General features: G+C 36.0%; 2 protein-coding genes across 3 annotated transcripts; both read left to right on the plus strand.

Moving 5' to 3' along the window:
* The first annotated feature begins 271 nt into the window (after positions 1–271).
* ASB17 (ankyrin repeat and SOCS box containing 17) lies at positions 272–20,705 on the plus strand. Of its 2 annotated transcripts, XM_047726311.1 has the most exons (4): positions 272–559; positions 704–793; positions 18,460–18,739; positions 20,439–20,705. In XM_047726311.1, the coding sequence occupies exons 1-4, from the start codon at positions 393–395 to the stop codon at positions 20,643–20,645; spliced, it is 744 nt and encodes a 247-aa protein (XP_047582267.1). In that variant the 5' UTR covers positions 272–392; the 3' UTR covers positions 20,646–20,705. The 2 variants fall into 2 exon arrangements, with proteins under 2 accessions (XP_047582267.1, XP_047582266.1); XM_047726310.1 differs by having other exon boundaries at positions 272–793.
* LOC125097999 (39S ribosomal protein L42, mitochondrial-like) lies at positions 14,051–14,583 on the plus strand. The gene has a single exon (XM_047726312.1). The coding sequence runs from the start codon at positions 14,056–14,058 to the stop codon at positions 14,482–14,484; it is 429 nt and encodes a 142-aa protein (XP_047582268.1). The 5' UTR covers positions 14,051–14,055; the 3' UTR covers positions 14,485–14,583.
* Positions 20,706–20,958: the final 253 nt, after the last annotated feature.

Raw genomic sequence — 20,958 nt, forward strand, 5'->3', positions numbered from 1 at the left:
TAACCTGGTTATTAATATTATTTTGTCAAATGTATAGACCGTGTCTTCAGTACTTCACAAAAATACATTCTGGCTTGAGCTGAAGCTTTAGATTTAAAAATATTAGCTCTTAGCTATCACACATGCCATTTATGTCCAATATGTCTCCCTCAAATGTCACCAGTCACATACAAGATCCCAAATTTCTGACCTATGCTGATGACAGATCACCATCTATTGTGATGTCACCCAGTACTTTATGGTAATATTTCTTATGATATTTTTTCTGGCTATAGTTTAAAGGGCGCTTCCTGTCTATGGAGTAAAGCCTATCACATTATCAAAATATGTAACTGAAGGATTACAGTATGACTGCCTGTGATTTTATTTCTATATTGTTGCCGTAAATAGCAATGAGTAAATCTTCTAAATTATGCCGTAAGACTTCTTGTCTAAGAAGCAATATATTCTGCAATCTCATTGACAAAATTGTTAAACGACCATCCTTGCAGTTTTTGGGTCAGTGGGGATATCACTGTTATGAACCTAGGATTTACAGAACCCTGGCAAAAATTCTGAGGTATGTCGACTTGGATGGGTTTGACATACTACTCTCAGATTATATTGCATTTGTGGAAAAATCAGGATACCGTTTTGAACTAAATTTTAATCTTGAATTTACTGAAATATGTGTGAATACAATTCTGTACTGGGTTTTTGCCAGAAAAGGTAACCCTGACTTTGTGGAACTGCTTCTCAAGAAGACAAAGGACTATGTTCAAGACAGAAGTTGTAACCTGGCACTGATATGGAGGTAATAATCTCATGTTTTCACCATAAAAGGAGAAATTTTCTCTTTAGGAGATTATTTTACTTCTTTTTTTCTACAATGAATATGCATAGTGGCTATATATGGATAAGGAATCCTGACTTGATTGCTCTTTCATTTGTTTACTCCTTCATTCCTTCATTGTTGATTCAATAATTCCCCCTCTACACACATTATTATGTACCAATAAATTTCTAGAGGTTCTGTGCTATATAAATTTTACACATTAGTGCTCTAGGTAATGGCATGTTCAACAACTTAGATTTCTCTAACTAGACAAAGACACTATTTTGGGTAATACTGCGATCTCTTCTTGAGCATACCAATAACATATATATATATATGTGTGTGTGTGTGTGTGTGTGTGTGTGTGTGTGTGTGTATAAAATGACTTTCAAAGTATAATTCAGAATATACACATATATTCACTTAGAAATAGTTATTAAACATAATAATTCCCTTTTTGTATATTAAACATTGATAAATTTAACTCCAAATTGTTCAAGAGTGAGCACAATGAAGTCAAATATCTGATTAAGTCTGTTCTAGAACAAAATTTTCACGTACTCTGAAATGTCAAGCTAGCTAATGAATACTACTGAGGATCTTTTGGATTAAACATTCAATGTACTCTTTGGAAAGTCCATAATATAGATTCTAAAGTTACTTAGTTTGTAGTACTAGCTAAGCACAATGACAGGAGCAAGAATGCTAAAAAACAAGACAGATAAGATCAGTTAAAGTCTAAACCAATTTAGATTCTGCCTGAAGCAGCTGTTCTCTTGATTGTGTATCACTGTGATATTAGAGAACCACTAGATTGCTTTGCTTAATGATCACCCAAGTACACGAACTAATAGCTGCAGTCTGGAATATCAGTAAATAAAATCCCCAAATAGCACCTTTTGGTTGTTTTAAGGACCATTATATCTGTAACTTTTGCAAAGAGCAGCAGGTTCTAGTGTCACTAGCTGGGTTAAGTAATGCCTATGTGTGTCCCTGGCAGGCCCAAGGAAAAGAAAAATGGAGTAAAACAGAGGAAGAGAAGATACATTTTTAAAACTTTTAAATGGGAAGCAAAAGGGGAAAACTGAAAGGAGTCGAAGGAAAACGAAGTGAGGAGAATCACAGAGTGGGATATGATACAGTGCCATTAACAACTGTCTTAAGTGACAGTTTTAAAAATCAAGAAATCTTGACTTAGATATATCCACACAGTAAAATATATTACTATCCAATTCTATGGACCACAACATCATCTGAATCTTTCAGAATCATAGAATCTCACTTAGATTCAAATGGGATCTATGAATTCATTAGCAAACTTCCACCCCGGGCAGCATCTCTATGTTGAACAACTCTGTCTGATGCTAATATGGTCTCTACTTGAATAATTCTAGTGGTAGTTACCTATTTTGTGAAGTAAACCATTCCTTTGCCCAGGGATCCTTCTGTTTCCCAGTTACGCCTGTTCCATTTCCTTCAAAGATTTTACCCAGTCCCATGACTTTAAATATTATGTGTATGCCAATGACTCCCCAGTCTCTCTCTCCAGCCCTGACCTTTCCTCTGAGCTCCAGATTCCTTCTATATAAAGTTGTCTACTCAACATCTCCACAAAGCATCTCAAACTTAACAGAAATAAAACATAATATTAACCTAACTCACTCTCTCTCTGTCAAACTGCTCCTTCTCCTGAATTCCCTAATAGTCCCTTTTGTTCTATCCTTTGCTCAAGACAGAAATCCAGGATTTATTCTTGCTTCTTCTCTTTCTTTCATCAACATATTAGCAAGTCCTTTTGACTATGTCTCTAAAACACATCCCAATTACACTTTTCTTTCCTCCATTTTTAACTTAGATGAAGCCACATTCATCTCTTACCTGCACAACTGCTATAGACTATAAGAGTCTTTCATCTTCCACTCTTCACTCTCAACCCCTGTAATCTATTCTTGACTCAGAAGCCTGAAAAACCTTATAAAAATGTGAAATACGTTATATCACCCAGGCTTAAAATCCTCCAAATCTTTCCCACTACAAGTGAAATAAAACTCAATTCAAACTCAGTACCCATTTTTTAAAAAGTCCTACATAATCTGGTCTCTCACTATATCAACCAAATCCAATCTCATGTCTTTCTTCCCCTTGAACACTATATTCCAGCCACCCAGACCTTTCTGTTTCTTGAATATTTTCAATTTTATTCCTGCCTGAATGTCCTATAATGACAATTACCTACAAGCAAAATAAGTCAGACTGAGAAAGATAAATAACATATGATTTCATTCACATGTGGAATCTGAAGAGCAAAACAAATGAATAAATAGAGAAAAAGCAGAAACAGACCCATAAATACAGAGAAAAAACTGATGGATGCAGAGGGAAGGGGGTTAAGGGGATGGGTAAAATGAGTGAAGGGGAATGGGAGAAAGAAGCCTCCAGTTATGGAATGAATAAGTCACAGGAATAAAAGGCACAGGATAGGGAATATAGTTAATGATACTGTAACAGCATTGTATGGTGACAAGATGGTAGCTATACTTGTTAGCACAGCATAGTGTTTAAACTTGTCAAGTCATTGGATGGTACACCTGAAACTAATGAAACATTGTGTGCCAACTATACTCAAATTTTTAAAACTAAAATTAAGAAATAATAAAATAATAATAACTGGTCTCTCTACCTAGAAATCTCTTCACTTAGATCTTCCTGTAACTAGTTCCTTTTTATCAGGTGGAATACAGTATAAATGTCATCTCTTCAAAGAGGCCTTCTCTGGTCTCATCTAAAGAAGTCACTCATTCATTATCATAACACTATTTTAATTCTCTGCACAGCATCGATCACTATATGTTCATTTGCTGCTGTTTTTTTTTTTCATTGATTTGTTTGCTCACTATCCATTGTCATTAAAAGTAAGGTCCATGAAGGGAAAAACCCTGATTACTTCCTCAACATTGAATCCTCAGTGTCTAGAACTATATAGATACATTGCAAGAGTTCAATCAAGATTTTGTTGAAATAGAAAGTGGATTTTTATGTAGCTTTATTAGATTCTTCTTACTCATCATGCACAGAAATGTCTCCATTTCTCCAGTTCTGCCCCCAGAGCTACGGAGAACAAAGTCTATTTTCTCTCCTACATGAAAACCTCTCAAATATTTGAACACAGCTATTATGTCCCCATAATGAATACCTTAAGTTTCCTATTATCTGCTGTTCTTTATTCTTACAGCAGCAGCATCTTTTGGTCACCATCTCTGGGATACACTCCAACATGATGATTTGGCCATTATAATAATGAAGTGTGTAAATAGGCCCCTGGAGGAGAGGAGATAGAACTAATGAGGGAAAGGAACTTAAGTTTGTTCATTTTTACAACAAAACTGCAATAATAATCTAAATTCCACTGTATGACAGACCATAAGTGGTTAAAGAGAGATGATACCATTCAGCTAAAATAACAATAATCATTTACTAAGCACTTAAGTGCCAAACACTGTGTTATTTTGAGGGAATACAAAGCCAAATAGCCATATTTCCTGATTTTGGAAAGTTCACAGACTAGTAAGTGAACCATAACAATTATTTATAGTATATAAATGCAAAATTAGAAACCTGTGCAGGTAGGATAGAGAAAGAAGTTAACACTATTGGAAAGGAGCAGACACCTAAGAAAGCTCTCAGAACAGAAGATGTCTTAAATTGATTTTTAAAAGATGAAATGAAGTTTTCTCTTCCTTTAGCTCTTGAAGTAATCTAGGCAGAGGCAGATGACTAAAACCAAAGGAGATAAAAACAACATGTTGCATCCAGTGATTATCAGAATTGTCTATAACAATAATTGTCTAGATAATTCTGCAATTGCTAAAAAGTAAGATAGGAAATTGGGTAGTAGTTAAAGATGAAGCCTAGAAGTGAAATCTTGAAATACTTAGTAGGCCATGCTAAGCAATTTAAAATTTACACCATAAGTGATGCCTAACCAGTGAAAGTCAGATTTTAGTATGAAAAGATTCATCAGCTCCCATTTGAAGATTACACTGGAAAGGGAGGCTGGGACTAGAAGCAAGGAGACCAGTCAGTAGACTGCTCAAACACTCCAGGTACATTAGCAACTCCAGAACTTCTATAGAAAAAGGGTTATGGAAAAAATTTTATTGAAAAGAGGTAGGTGACTGGAGAAGTTGCTTGAAATTGAATTTGCATAGTAGGCACTCTTTGTTAACTTAGCTTCCATGTATATCTATAATAGTTTTAAGAGAAATAACTAATTCTTCTCTGCCACCATCTTCTCCTACTTCTGACTATTCTTTGATAGCACAACTGTTCAGGTAAGACATAATGAGAACTTTAACTAAATAGCAGGGTACCTGGGTGGCTCAGTGGGTTAAACCTCTGCCTTCGGCTCAGGTCATGGTCTCAGGGTCCTGGGATTAAGCCCTGCATCGGGCTCTCTGCTCAGCAGGGAGCCTGCTTCCTCCTCTCTCTCTGCCTGTCTCTGCCTACTTGTGATCTCTGTCAAATAAATAAATAAAAATTGAAAAAAACTAAATAACAATAGGAGAAGGAAGAGATATTATTAAATAGAATAACAAAACAGTGAGTGATTAGAAGCAGAGCATCAGAGAAAGAGTTAATTTCGAATTTCTAAATTTTAAGACTGATTGATAGTTATATTAGTTTCCTCTTGTTGTAACAAATTGCCACAAACTTAGTGCCTTGAAATGATACAGATGTATTATTTTTTAGTTCTGGAAGTCAGAAGTCCAAAATGAAGCTACTGGGCTAAATCAAGAGGTCAGCAGGCCTGGTTCTTTCTAGAGCCTGTATGGGAGAATGGGTTTCCTTACCAGCTTCTGGAGGCTTCCTGCATTCCTTGTTTCATGACCTCTTCCTCATCTTCAAAGCCAGCATTGTAGAGTCATAGCTCCTTCACTGACCCTGATTCTATTTTTCTCTGACACATCATATAAGGGTCCTTGTGATTATACTGGGTCCACCTGCATAATCTCCCATCTCAAGATCATTACCTTTATTTTTTTTTTTTTTAGATTTTTATTTATTTGACAGAGAGAGAGAGAGAAATCACAAGTAGGCAGAGAGAGAGGGGAAGCAGGCTCCCCACTAAGCAGAGAGCCCGATGTGGGACTCGATCCCAGGACCCTGAAATCATGACGTGAGCTGAAGGCAGAGGCTTAACCCACTGAGCCACCCAGGAGTCCCGATCATTTCCTTTATTAATTACATCTGCAAAATCCCTTTTGCCAATTTGAGAGGCCATTATCCAGCCTACTACAATGGTCATACCACAAATCTATCAAGATTATTATGAAGGATGGGGCGCCTGGGTGGCTCAGTGGGTTGAGCCTCTGCCTTCGGCTCGGGTCATGGTCTCAGGGTCCTGGGATCGAGCCCTGCATCGGGCTCTCTCCTTGGCGAGGTGCCTGCTTCTCCCTCTCTCTCTGCCTGCCTCTCTGCCTACTTGTGATCTCTCTCTGTCAAATAAATAAATAAAATCTTAAAAAAAAAAAGATTATTGGGACACCTGGGTGGCTCAGTTGGTTAAGCAGCTGCCTTCAGCTCAGTTCATGATCCCAGCGTCCTGGGATCGAGTCCCACATCGGGCTCCTTGCTCGGCAGGGAGCCTGCTTCTCCCTCTGCCTCTGCCTGCCATTCTGTCTGCCTGTGCTCGCTCTCTCTCCCTCTCTCTCTCTGACAAATAAATAAATAAAAAAATCTAAAAAAAAAAAAAAGATTATTACGAAGGACCTAAAAATTCAGTTTGGGACATAAGAGTTTACATTGCCTAAGGGATAGCCATGTACAGTAGATACCTAGATAGCATCGTCCTTGATGTGTCTTTCTCTTACATTCCCATCTTATCTGTCAGGATATCTGTTGTTTCTACCTTCAAACAATATACAGAATCCGACCATCTCTATTGTTATTGCCTTGTACTAAGTAATTTTCTTCCTCCTATCCCATAACAAATTCTCAACAGAGGTAAGATCACACTGCTTTTCTATTCAAAATCTTCAATGGCTTCTCCATTCCATTTAGAGTAAAAGATGGAAGTCTTTTCAGTGATCTACAAGGATCTACATGATGTGGCATCCCATTATCTTTGTCCTTGTTTCCTGCTGCTCCTCACCCTTTTCACTCTTTCAGCCACAATGGCTCCCTCACTCTTCTCTTTCACCACTCCAGGAACACTCCTGCCTTAGGATCCTTAAGTATATAAATAGCTAACTTCTTCATCTCCTTCTTCTTTACTTAGTCCTTCTTGATGCAGTCCCCGCCTCCTCCCGCTTCGCCTCTCCTGTGTTGTCAGGGGCTTTCCCCGGCCTCGCTCCCCTTCCAAAACTCAAGATTTAAAAAAAGCCATTCTTTCAAGTCTCCATCAAATGTCCCTTCCTCCAGGAAGCCCGCCCAGTCCACACAGCTGTGCCAAACCCCTCCTTACTCACCATGTAACATTTTGGTGCCTTCTCTGGCCCTTTCACACTTGATGTTTCAGAGTTATTCACGCCCTTATGACTTTGCCATCTTGAGTTCCCAGGGGGGCCACGGACAGCATCTGAGTCTCTGCCCCAGGCCCCCCTCCCCAACAAGCACTTGCCAGAAGAATAAGCAAGGAATAAGCTGTAGTCTGATTCACACTTCCCCAGAGCCAAAGATCAGGCATTAAAGGTCAGGGACTTTTTTTTTTTTTTTAAGATTTTATTTATTTCAGTAATGTCCTCTCCTATAATCCTATTTAAAATTAGAAAATGCCCTCATACACACCCCTAGCATTTCCATACTTCTTATACTGCTCTACTTTTTCTTTTTTCTTAGCAAATCTTCTAACATATTATAAAATTTGCTTTTTTTTTTTTCTATTTTCATTCTGTGCTGTTTTCCCTTGCTAAAATTTGAACAGCCATCTTTGTTATGTTCATTCACATATCCCAAGTACCTAAAACAGAGCTTGGTATACAGTATGCATTCAATAAATATTTGTTGAATTAATAAACAGTAATGGAAGTTATGGTCATGGATGAAATTGCCTGAGATTATTAGGTCAAAAGAAAATTAGTCAAAAGGCCAAATCTTCTCTACTTGGATGTTAAGGGCAGAGAAAGAGAAACCAGTAAAAGATGGTTGAAAAGGAACAGCCAAAGAGGAGGTGGATAACAGAGAAAATAGCCTTACTAAGTTAGAATAAAGATGGTTCCAAGAAAGTCAAATGTCTTAAATATCAGAAATAAAATTATAGAGAAGCATCCCTTAAATTTGGTGGCTAAAAATTAAAAGGGGAGTAGAAAAAATAGAAATAATTAGTATAGCTACAAAACTGAATCATTCTCTGCCTGTCTATATGGAAATATTATGCCCCAATTCATAAGCATATATGACAGGTTTTCAGATACAGAGGGTTCAGTTCATTAACTTCATATTTAAAAACTAATTCTTGCTGTGCTTGCCTTACTCCATCCATATAAGTACCATTATAATTAACTGTCAGTACAGATTAAGCAAATTTTGGTTTACAGTAACATGCTCTTTAAACATGAGGATTAATCATGTCATTTGGGTACAGATTAGACTTTTAAATCTCATTTTAAGCCTATTTGACTTTTAGTTATGTTTTCAACATTTTTGGTCCAAAATTACTTCTAAAGGTAGTATTAATCTCAATATTTTAAAATCAACTAATACCCCCAAATCTTACCAAGGACCATTTGTGGTATCTTTGTCCCCCAAGTCTCCTGAATGCCTATACTTAACAATATTCTTAGTCAAAAATCTTAAGAGTGAATAAGATCAGAGGTGGTTCAAGACAGTAGCATAGAAGAATCCTGAACTCACCTCCTCCAATGCACACAACAAATCTGTATCTATATATGTAACAATTCCCCCTTAAACCGCCCCCCCCCCCAAAATTAGCTGAACAGATCATCCAGAGCAAAATATTAAAAGACATGTCCCTGGGTGGTTCAGTTAGTTAAGCCCCCATCTCTTGATTTTGGCTCAGGTTATGATCTCCAAGTTGTGAGATCAGAGCGCTGCATTGGGCTCCATGCTGGGCCTGGATCCTGCTTATGATTCTCTCCCTCCCTCATCCTCTGCCCCTCTCCAGCCCCACTCAAAAAAACAAATTAAAAAAAAAATTAACAAACCACATTAAATGGGTAGGGGAAGCAAAGACATGGTCTTGCCAAAAACCACACCCCTGGCATGCCAGCCCACAAACAGAAGGAGTTGAGAGTGATCTCACAAATACAGAGCTTCTCACTGAGAAGCAAGGGTTTTGTACCCCACATCAGCCACTCCAACCCTTGGGACCTGCACTGGAGAGATAAGCCCCCAAAACACCTGGCTTTAAAACCAATAGGACTTACATTCAGAAAAAATAGTGCTATAGGAAATGGGAGATCCCACTCTTAGAGGATTCGCAAGCAAACACATTCACTTTGGGACCAGGTACAAAAGCGGCAGATTGAAAAGTGTTTAGACCATATGTGAAAGAGAATCACTGCTAACCTTAAGGTATCTGTTGGAGGGACAGATCCTTTTGAGACTTTCCAGTAACAAGGCACCAGTGGACATCTTTTCAGCATTCTCCCTCTACTTTGCTAGTGCTGGCATGCTTTGCACCATGCTTCATGCAAATGGGAACCCCCTCCCCCTGAAAAGCTACAGTAGTTACACTTACACCAGATAAAACAGACTTTAAAATAAAGACTGTGGGGTGCCTGGGTGGCTCAGTGGGTTAAGCCTCTGCCTTCGGCTCAGGTCATGGCCTCAGATCCTGGGATCGAGCCCCACATTGGGCTCCTTACTCAGCAGAGAGCCTGCTTCTCTCTCTCCCTCCCTCTCCCTCTGTCTGCCTCTATGCTTACTTGTAATCTCTATCTCTCTGTCAAATAAATAAATAAAATCTTAAAAAAAAATAAAGACTGTAATAAAAGACAAAAAATGGGTATTATATAAAAATAAAAGTCAATACAATAATAAGATATAATATTTGTAAATATTTATGCACCCAACACAGAAGCATCTAAATATATAAAGCAAGTATTAACAGACCTAAAGGGAGAAATTGACAACAATAAAACAATAGAAAGGGGCTTTAATATACTACTTACATCAATGGATTAATACTTCAGGCAGAAAATCAGTAAGAAAATATTAACCTTAGTGGATACATTAGACCCGATGGACTTAATATATATAATATGTAGAACACTACACATAAAAACAGCAAAGTATACATTCTTCTCAAGTGCACATCGAATATTCTCCAGGACAGATTATATGTTAGACCACAAAACAACTCACAATAAATCCAAGACTGAAGTCATATCAACTATCTTTTCCAAACACAATAGTATGACACTAGAAATGAATAAGAATAATACTGGAAAATTACAAATGCTTGGGTGGCTCAGTTGGTTAAATGTCTGCCTTTGGCTCAGGTCATGATCCCAGGGGTCGGGGATAGAGCCACCCATCAGGCCCCCTGCTCAGCCAGGTGTCTGCTTCTCCCTCCACCCTTCCCCCTGCTTTTGCTCTCTCTCCCTCTCAATTAAATAAATAAATAAATAAATAAATAAATAAATAAAATATCTAAAACAAACAAACAAAAGAAACTACACTGGAAGGAGCTAGAAAAACAAATGAAGCTTGGTTAGTAGAAAGAATGAAATAAGATTAGAGCAGAAATAAATGAAATACAAACAAAAGATCAAATAGAAGAGATCAATGAGATTAAGAACTGATTCTCTGAAAAGATAAAACTAACAAGCCCAGCCAGACTCATCAAGAAAGAGTCCAAATAAAATCAGAAATGAAAAATTACAACTGATACCAAAAAAAATACAAAAGGATCATTAGAGACAATTATAAACAATTATACACCAAAAATTCAACAACCTAAAAGAAATAAGTTCCCAGAAACATACAATCCTCCAAGACTGATCTGTGAAGAAATACAAAGTCTGAATAAACCAATTACTAGTAAAGAGATTGAATCAGTAATCAAAAACTCTCCAACAAACAAAAGTCCTGGCCCAGACAGCTTCACTGGTGAGTTTTACCAAATATTCAAGAAGATTTAATACCCATCCTTCTCAAACCCTTCCAAAAACTGAAAAGGAGGGAACACTTCCAAACTCATTTTATAAGGCCAGAATTACCCTAATGGCAAACCCAGATGTGGACACTGCAAAAAATAAGTAAAATAAAATTACAGGCTAACATCCTAGGTGAACATGTATGCAAAAAACCTCAACAAAGTATTAAGAAGCCAAATTCAGCAATACATCAAAAGGATCATACACCATGATAGGATTTATTACAGGGATGTAAGGATGGTTTAATACCTACAAATCAATCAACATAATATACCACATTTAAAAAACGAAGGATAAAAATTATATGATCATTTTAATAGATGAAGATAATGTATTTGACAAAATTCAACTCCATTTATGATAAAAACCATCAATTGAAGAGTATAGATGGAAGGTACCTCAACATCAAAAATAGTATATATGACAAACCCACAACTAACAATATAGCCACTACTTTGCGATCAGGAACAACACAAGGATGCCCACTCTCACCACTTTATTTATTTATTTATTTATTTGACAGAGAGAAATCACAAGTAAGCAGAGAGGCAGGCAGAGAGAGAGGAGGAAGCAGGCTCCCTGCTGAGCAGAAAGCCCGATGTGGGGCTCGAACCCAGGACCTGGGATCATGACCTGAGCCGAAGGCAGCGGCTTAACCCACTGAGCCACCCAGGCGCCCCAACTCTCACCACTTTTATTCAACATAGTATTAGAAGTCTTAGACATAGCAATTAGTCAAATAAAATATAAATTGAAATAAATTTAAAAATAAAATAAAATACATCCAAATTGGAAAGTTAAAAGGAAAATTGTCACTATATACAGATGACATTATTTTATATATAGAAAGTTCTAAAGACTCCACCAAAATAGTTAAATAAATTCAGGAAAGTTGTAGGGTAAAAAAATCAACATACAAAAATCTGTTGTGTTTTTATATATTTTAACAATGAACTATTCGCAAAATAAATGAAGAAAACAATCTCATTTATAACTGCATCAAAAAGAATAAAATACCTAGAAATGAATTTAACCAAGGGGGTGATAGATCTGTACTCTGAAAACTATAAGACACTGATGAAAGAAATTGAAGAAGACACAAATGGAAAGATATTTTGTGCTCATGGATTAAAAGAATCATTTTTTAAATAATTTTTAATTTTTTTAATAAACATATAATATATTATTAGCCCCAGGGGTACAGGTCTATGAATCGCCAGGTTTACACACTTCACAGCACTCACCATAGCACATACTCTCCCCAATGTCCATAACCCAACCACCCTCTCCCTCCCCCACTCCCCTCAGTAACCCTCAGTTTGTTTTGTGACATTAAGAGTCTCTTATGGTTTGTCTCCCTCCCGATCCTATCTTGTTTCATTTATTCTTTTCCTACCCTCTTAACCCCCCTGTTGCATCTCCACTTCCTCATATCAGAGAGATCACATGAGAGCTGCCTTTCTCTGTTTGACTTATTTCGCTAAGCATAATACCCTCTAGTTCCATCCACATCATCGCAAATGGCAAGATTTCATTTCTTTTGATGGCTGCATAGTATTCCATTGTAGGTATATGCCTCTTCTTCTTTATCCGTTCATCTGTTGATGGACATCTAGGTTCTTTCCATAGTTTGGCTATTGTGGACATTGCTGCTATAAACATTTAGGTGCACGTGCCCCTTCGATCACTCCGTTTGTATCTTTAGGGTAAATACCCAGTAGTGCAATTGCTGGGTCATAGGGTAGCTCTATTTTCAACTTTTTGAGGAACCTTCATGCTGTTTTCCAGAGTGGTTGCACCAGTTTGCATTCCCAACAACAGTGTAGGAGGGTTCCCCTTTCTCCGCATCCTTGCCAGCATAAAAGAATCATTATTAAAATGTCCATATCACCCAAAGCAATCTACAGACTCAATGCAATCTCTATCAAAATTTGAATGGCTTTTTCCACAGAATTAGAACAATCCTAAAATTTGTGCTGAAACAGAAAAGATCTTGAATAACGAAAGCAGTCTTGACAAAGAAGAACAAAGCTGGAGGCATCACGCTCCCAGATTTCAAACTATATTAAAAAAATAGTAATCATAATAGTATGACATAAAAACAGACACACAGATCAATGGAACAAAATTGAGAGCCCAGAAATAAACTCATGCATATATGGTTAATTAGTATTATTTTTTAAAAAGACAAGAATATACAATGGGGAAAGGAAAGTCTCTTCAATAAGTGATGTTGGGAAAACTGGTCAGATGCAAAAGAATGAAACTAGACCACTATCTTGTACCACACACAAAAATTAACTCAAAATTGATTAAAGACGTGAATGCAAGACAGAAACCATGAAACTCCTAGAAGAAAACATAGGCAGTAAACTCCTTGACATTGTTCTTGGCAGTATTTTTTGGATCTGACTCCAAAGAAATGGCAACAAAAGCAAAAATATACTAAAAAGCTTCTGCACAGTGAAAGAAACCATCAACAGAATGAAAAGGCAAGGTACTGAATGGGAAAAAGAATATTTGCAAATGATATATCTAATAAGGGGCTAATACCCAAAATACATATAAAGAACTCATCAGCTCAATAAAAACATCCTATTAAAAGTGGGCAGAGGATCTGAATGGATATTTTTCAAAAAGATCTCTAGATGGCTAACAGGCATGTAAAAAGATGTTTTAAGGGGTGCCCTGGATGTCTTGTTTGTGAGTTCAAGCCCCACATTGGGCTCCATGCCCAGCATGGAACCTACTTAAAAAATTAATTAAAAATTAAAAATTTAGAAAAGAGGACACCTAGGTGGCTCTGTTGGTTAAGCATTCAACACTTGATTTTGGTTCAGGTCATGATCTCAGGGTTGTGAGATGGAGCCCTACATCAGGCTCCATGCTGGACATGGAGCCTGCTTAAGATACTCTCATCCTCTTCCTTTGCCCCTTCCCCCTCTATACTCTCTCTCTAAAAAAATTTATAAAATTTAAAAAGTTTAAAAAAAAGAAAAGAGAGGTAAAATGGCAGGCTCGTGGTGAGCGGCTGTCAGGAATGAAAATAGATAAATGCCTTAAAGATTTTAAAATCGGTTTCTCTTCAAATCATCTTCTTTCATACCACCCGCTTGATTCACCATGGCGTTAGCAGCAGTAAAATGGGTGATATGGAACAGAACTCTCTGGAAACATTTATTTCCAATTCAAAACGGAGCTTTATATTGTATTTGTCATAAATCTACACATTCTCCTCTACCAGATGACTATAATTGCAAAGTAGAGCTTGCTTTGATATCTGATGGCAGGACAATAGTGTGCTACCACACTTCTGTGGACATTCCATATGAACATACACAACCTATCCCTCAGCCAGATCCTCTGCATAATAATGAAGAAACACATGACCAAGTACTGAAAACCAGATTAGAAGGAAAAAATGAGCACTTGGAGCAAGGATCTATGATAGAACAACTTAGCAAAATGTTCTTTACTACTAAGCGCCATTGGTATCCTCGTGGACAGTATCATAAACGTCGTAGGAAACTGGATCCTCCAAAAGACAGATGATACTGAGGTTTTCAGGAATCGAAAAGATGTTATCTTGTGTCTCATTTGCCTTTTGAGAAAATGCATTGAGTATATTCACTAACATGTTATATAGCAAAATAATAATAAAATGTGTTCATATAAAAAAAAGATGCTCAACATCAGTAATCAGGGAAATGCAAATCAAAACCACGAGATATCATTTCACATCTGTCAGGATGGCTGTTATAAAAAAGACAAAAAATAGGGATGCCAGCCTGGCTCAGTGGGTTAAGCCTCTGCCTTCAGCTCAGGTTGTGATTTTAGGGTCCTGGCATTGAGCCCTGCATCGGGCTCTCTGCTCAGCTGGGAGCCTGCTTCCCCCTCTCTCTCTACTTGTGATCTCTCTTTCTCTGTCAAATAAATAAACAAAATCTTTAAAAAAAGACAAAAAATAACAAGTTGTGTCAAGGGTATAAAGAAAAGGAAACCCCTTATGCAATATTGGTGAGAATGTAAATTGGTACAACCACGATGGAAAACAATACGGAATTTCTTTGAAAGATTAAAAACAGAACTGCCATATGATCCAACAATTCTACTTCTGAGTACTTATCTGAAAAAAAAAATAATGTTAATACAAAAAATACATGCACCCCACTGTTCACTACAGCATTATCTACAATCGTCAACATATGGAAACAACCTAATGTCCAGCAATGGAAGAATGGATAAAGAAGATGTGATTTTATACACATACACATAGTGTATATACATATTTCAGACATGAAAAAAGAATGAAGCTCTGCCATTTGTGACAACATGGAATGATCTTGAGAGTATTATGCTAAGTGAACTAAGTCACAGAAGGACAAATAACATGGTTTCACTTACGTATAGAATCTAAAAAACAAAACAAACAAGCAAAAAACTCATAGACACAGAGAAAAGATGGCTGCCAGAGTGAAGGTGGGTTGAGGCTAAGTCAAATGGGTAAGAGGGGTCAAAAAGTACAAACTTCTAGTTGTAAAACAAGTAACTCATAGTAATGTAATTTACAGCATGATTACTATAGTCAATAATATTCTATTGCATGTTTGAAAGGTGCTGAGTAGATCTTGAAAGTTCTCAACACAAGAAAAAATGTTTTTCTAACTTTTTATGAGGACAGATGGTAATCAGACTTACATTAATCACTTCACAATGTATATAAATATTGAATCATTATGTTGCGGACCTGAAACTAATGTTATATCAGTTATACTTCAATAAAAAGACATATCTGATTTAAAAAAAAGAATGAGCAAGATGAATAAATTAGATTGCCTTCGAAAAATTTAAATGATTGCACTTCACTAACAGTCTTGTTAGGTCCAAAAGCCACAGAATAAATTTAATTATGTATATATATATTTTTTCTGGAAATAGTAAAAAAATCAACAAATACTTGAGTGTCTACTCTGGGCTAAGCATTATTCCAGGCATTTAGGGATGTAATAGTAGATTAAACAGATGAAAATTGTTGTCCTTGTGGAACTTAAAATTTTTTTTAAAGCATGTTTGCAGCTTTAATTTTTATTGCACATATTGCTCACCCATTTATTTTGAAGATAAGAAAATGAAAGATTAGAGACTTTAAGTTGTCCAAAATGGAATGGGCTTACTAGGGCAATGTACAAAGTATCATGAGAAAAGAAAGATCAGGTCAAAAGCAGTCTTTTATTGGAGTCTTATATGATGAGCAAGACTTGCCAGAACTGAAAAGGGAGGGAAAGGACATATACAAATCAAAAACTGTGGAAAAGTTGGAAGCAATGGTGGTTTGGGAAAGTGAATACCAATAAGCAGGACAGGGAATGCAGAAGGAGAAGTAGTTTAGGAGTTCAATTTGGGATATATATTGGAAATATGTATGAAAAAAATGAGATGTCTGGGGAAATACTGATCTGGAGATTGTTCCAACGGAGAATGTATATATTTATATACAGAATTTAGAAAGATATATATAATAACGCTGGCAGAGTTACAACAAAAACTAAACTTCTTAATTTCTAAGATGCTACTCTTCACTACACCACACTATTATTATTATTTTTTTAATCACAAAATCTTGGCATTTCAACTCTCAATGAAGCTTTGGAGATAAACTAGTTGGTCTAAGGATTTTCAAACTGTTCTCTTTGGAGCTTCTGACAAGGGAATCACTACAGGGGAGGTTTTTTAGGACTTCTAAATACACTTCAACAGAGAACATATCTAATGCAAAACATTCTTTTTATATAGGTAGTTCAACAATTTTCCAATGCTGCTATATGCTTGTAAATGAGACATTACTTCTAAATTTTTTATTGATAAAAACCTACTAACCCTTCAAATCTTAGCTCCAAGATAACCTCTGAACAATGGTTATTCCAGGTAGAGTTAAGTGCTTCTCTTTAGTGCTTCTACAGTACACCAAGCATGTTTCTATCATAGCATTTATAATTTTGTACTGTATTATCGAATTATTTGTCCATTTCATTTACTAGACTATAATAAGCATCTTGATATAAAGGACTGTATCCTTCATCTCTCTGTATCTAGTACTCAGTACACTCTGTGCAAGCAAGTGTTCAATTAATTAATTAATCAGTAAGTGAAAACATAAATGCATAAAGAAACTAAGACTCAAAGAGGCTGACTAACCCAACATCACAGAGCTAGTTAGGAAAAACCAAACCTCGATCTAGAACCCCTAAGTCCCCATTATAAAGTTTGTAGCATTATATTGTGTTGCCTCCCTCATTAATTAAATATATGCAATCTTAAAATTCCTCTTTTTGAATAATGCTCTCCTTGCTCTCCTAGTTGTCCAAAACCAGTATTTATAGTTTATATGATGTTCTACAAAACATGTTAGTATTTTATTAGACCAATCAAGAGAATTCCAGAAACAAAGGATTATGAATAAAACTTCCCTTTCTTTAGTACCGAAAGACATTTTTATTTGGCCAAATCAAGACTTGATAATATAAAACCCCTGTGGTTGGTTATACCATGTCCTATCTACATATAGAGACCAATTCATTAGCAAACATATCTATTTCAATTGAGAGAACTACATAAAATTAGAAAAAAATAGAATTTTCATTGCTTAAACCAATTCTAACTTTATTTAACTGAAAAAAATAAAATTACATTAGTTGCACTTATTCCTTTCTCATCTAATTTCCAAACTCAATTCATGACTGACCAAGAAGAAAACAAATAAAAAGGTATCAAAATGGTCACATAACTATTCTACTAATAAAGTGAAATTAAAAAGAGCCTTTTTACCTTTTCTGTTTTAAATTTCCCAGAGCTACCTCAGTTTTATAATACTGGTTCTGATAACAATAGGATTGCTCTAGTGAGAAACATAATTGCTATTAGTAAAAGTAAACTGAGAAAGTCAATTACCATATGGTTTTACTTATTTGTGGAACAAAAGGAGTAGTATGGAGGACATTAGGAGAAAGGACAAATGAAGCGGGGAGAAATGAGAGACTATGGACTTTGGGAAACAAATGAAGGGTTTTAGAAGGGAGATGGGGTAGGGAGATGAGTGAGCCTGATGGGTATTAAGGAGGGCATGGATTGCATGGAGCACTGGGTGTTGTATGCAAATAATGAATCATGTAGCACTACATCAAAAACTAATGATGTACTGTATGGTGACTAACATAACACAACAAAAAAATTCTGGAAAAAAAAGTAAAAGTAAACTTTCCATACATCTAAATCTTTGTTTTTACAAGTGCAAAGTTTAAATGTGTAATAGGAATTTTCTTATTTTTTTTTTAACTTTCATTTTGGTCTAGATTCATAGAATAGAAAACTCTTTTTAAGACATACATAAAGGTAAAGTTACATTAAAAGTCATTTAAAACATTTAATATTTAAGATAATACTATTATGTCCCTATTACTATTAAGACAAAGTGCTTTCCACAATTCTTAATTCTGTATTCAGTGAAGCTTTCATCTGTTTGATTTACAGAACTTTCACACCAGTATATTGTCCAAGTCCACTAAGTGGCATCACACCTCTACTCTATGTAGCTCAGACAAGACAATCTAATATCTTGAAAATACTCCTGCAATATGGAATCTTAGAAAGAGAAAAAAAACCCATCAACATTGTGATAACAATATTGCTCTACCCTTCAAGAGTGAGAATAATGGTTGATCATGAATTGGTAGACATCCAGGAAGATGCCAAAATATGTTTAGTGCTATGTTCCAGAGTGCTTTCTGCCATTTCAATCAGGGAAATAGAGGTAAGCAAAATAGTTCTTTGGGTTTGGGCTCAAATATTGATCAATAATTTTAAGATAAAATTGTGAAACAAGATTGAATTTGGTTTCTTTTTTTTTTTTTAAATATTTTATTTATTTATTTGACGGACAGAGATCACAAGTAGGCAGAGAGGCAGGCAGAGAGAGAGAGAGAGAGAGGAGGAAGCAGGCTCCCCGCCGAGCAGAGAGCCCCATGTGGGGCTCGATCCCAGGACCCTGGGATCATGACCTGAGCCGAAGGCAGAGGCTTTAACCCACTGAGCCACCCAGGTGCCCCTGAATTTGGTTTCTTATCTATGAATTATATCCAGTGAAAAATTAAAAATCAAGTGTAGGCTTACAAATTAAAATAGGTAAAATCTAAATTATGTTGAACATTAGTCCTTTATTTCATGAATTTGTCTTCTAAATATTTAAAAAGTTAGTTTTTTTAGTAGTAATTAAGTAGATGTATGTCATTATTATATTCTAATTACACAATAGTGTTTATTAGGATTTCTATGTCTCAAGAACATCATAAACTAAAAATTTAACAGGATTCTTTACAGAATATTTGAAAATGAGTTACATTTCTCCTCACAAATATAATCACATGCCAGGAAATAAAAATATAAAGGCTTAAAATATTTGTGCGATTAAAAATATCCATCCCTCGGGGCACCTGGGTGGCTCAGTCAGTTAAGTGTCTGCCTTCGGCTTAGGTCATGATCCCAGAGTTCTGGGATTGAGCCCCGCATCGGGCTCCCTGCTCAGCGGAAGGCCTGCTTCTGCCTCTCCCACTCCCCTGCTTGTGTTCCCTCTTGCTGTGTCTCTCTCTGTCAAATAAATAAATAAAATCTGAAAAAAAAAATATATATATCCCTCAGTTCTGTGAGCAGAGACTATTTCTTATACCCTAGCAATGAGCTAAATGCTTGGTGCCAAGGTGCTAAGGCAAATACCAGATATTCTTTGAATAGCTAAATATGGAATAAATAATAAACTTATATATCATTTAAGCAAAAGTACCATATAGTCTATAGATTACAGGTTCTACCAGAGAAGTATCTCTATAATATAGAAATGTCTGTATTCTTTATTCTTAAATCAACTTAATTAACATTTAGCTTCTAGAATTAAATCTTTAAAAGGGTATCGTAACTAAAACTTGAAAATTTATCTTTTCATATAGATAGGTTCCTATCAAGACTTCTCACAGTTTAGTAGTATGAAATTTTGTTCTACAATGTTTGGAATCACCTGGGAGGACTTTTAAGATTTATGTTGTTTGTACCCAACCTCAGACGAATTGAATCAAAATTTCTGGAGTAAAACCTCAGCATTTGTATATTTTAAAGTCCCCTGGATAATTCTGGTGTATAGCCAAGTTGACGACACTACTCTGGAAGGAGAAGCTGATAAAACATAAGTGTGTGATCTGTCTAAAATGAAAAACATATACAGATTCGTAGTTGTAAGAAATAATGTTTTTTCCTTAGACGTATTTAAAATTTATGTATCACTGTGAGAATAAAAGGGGAATAAAAATACTTGCCTCATTAAAAAGCTTTGTAAAAAATATTATAAGGGTTATATAAATTTAAGATCTATTTTCTGAATTTAAATACAAAATAAAAATGCTAATAATTTGGACTAACCAGTGATTAGTATTACAAAATTAAAATATTTCCCCTTTCTTCAGACGCAGCTAAGTTTAGGAAGACGTCCAATTATTTCTAATTGGCTGGACTACATTCCTTCAACAAGATACAAAGATCCATGTGAACTATTACATCTTTGCAGAATAACCATCAGGACTCAACTACTGACCAACAATATGCTCCCAAATGGAATATTTTCACTTTTAATACCGGTTCGCCTACAGAACTACCTGAATTTAGAAAGTTAATATACATCTTTGTCCTGAGTTAAGGATACTCACTATTGTATGGTTTAGAAGTTAATAAACTATTAACTTCATGCAAATTTTCATTGCATTGGATATTTCATTAGAAAATATAATTTCAGGGGTGCCTGTGTAGCACATTTAAGTGTCTGAATCTTGGTTTTAGCTCTGGTCTTGATCTCAGGGTCATGAGATTGAGCCCTGTACTGGACTCCACACTCAGCAGGAGTCTGCTTGAGATTCTCTCTCCCTCTCTCTCTGGTCCTCCTCCTCATGCTCTCTCCCTAAAATTAATAAGTAAATCTTTAAAAAAATA

The sequence above is a fragment of the Lutra lutra genome, chromosome 4 (assembly GCF_902655055.1).
Source record: "Lutra lutra chromosome 4, mLutLut1.2, whole genome shotgun sequence".
In the NCBI taxonomy this organism is placed as follows: domain Eukaryota; kingdom Metazoa; phylum Chordata; class Mammalia; order Carnivora; family Mustelidae; genus Lutra; species Lutra lutra.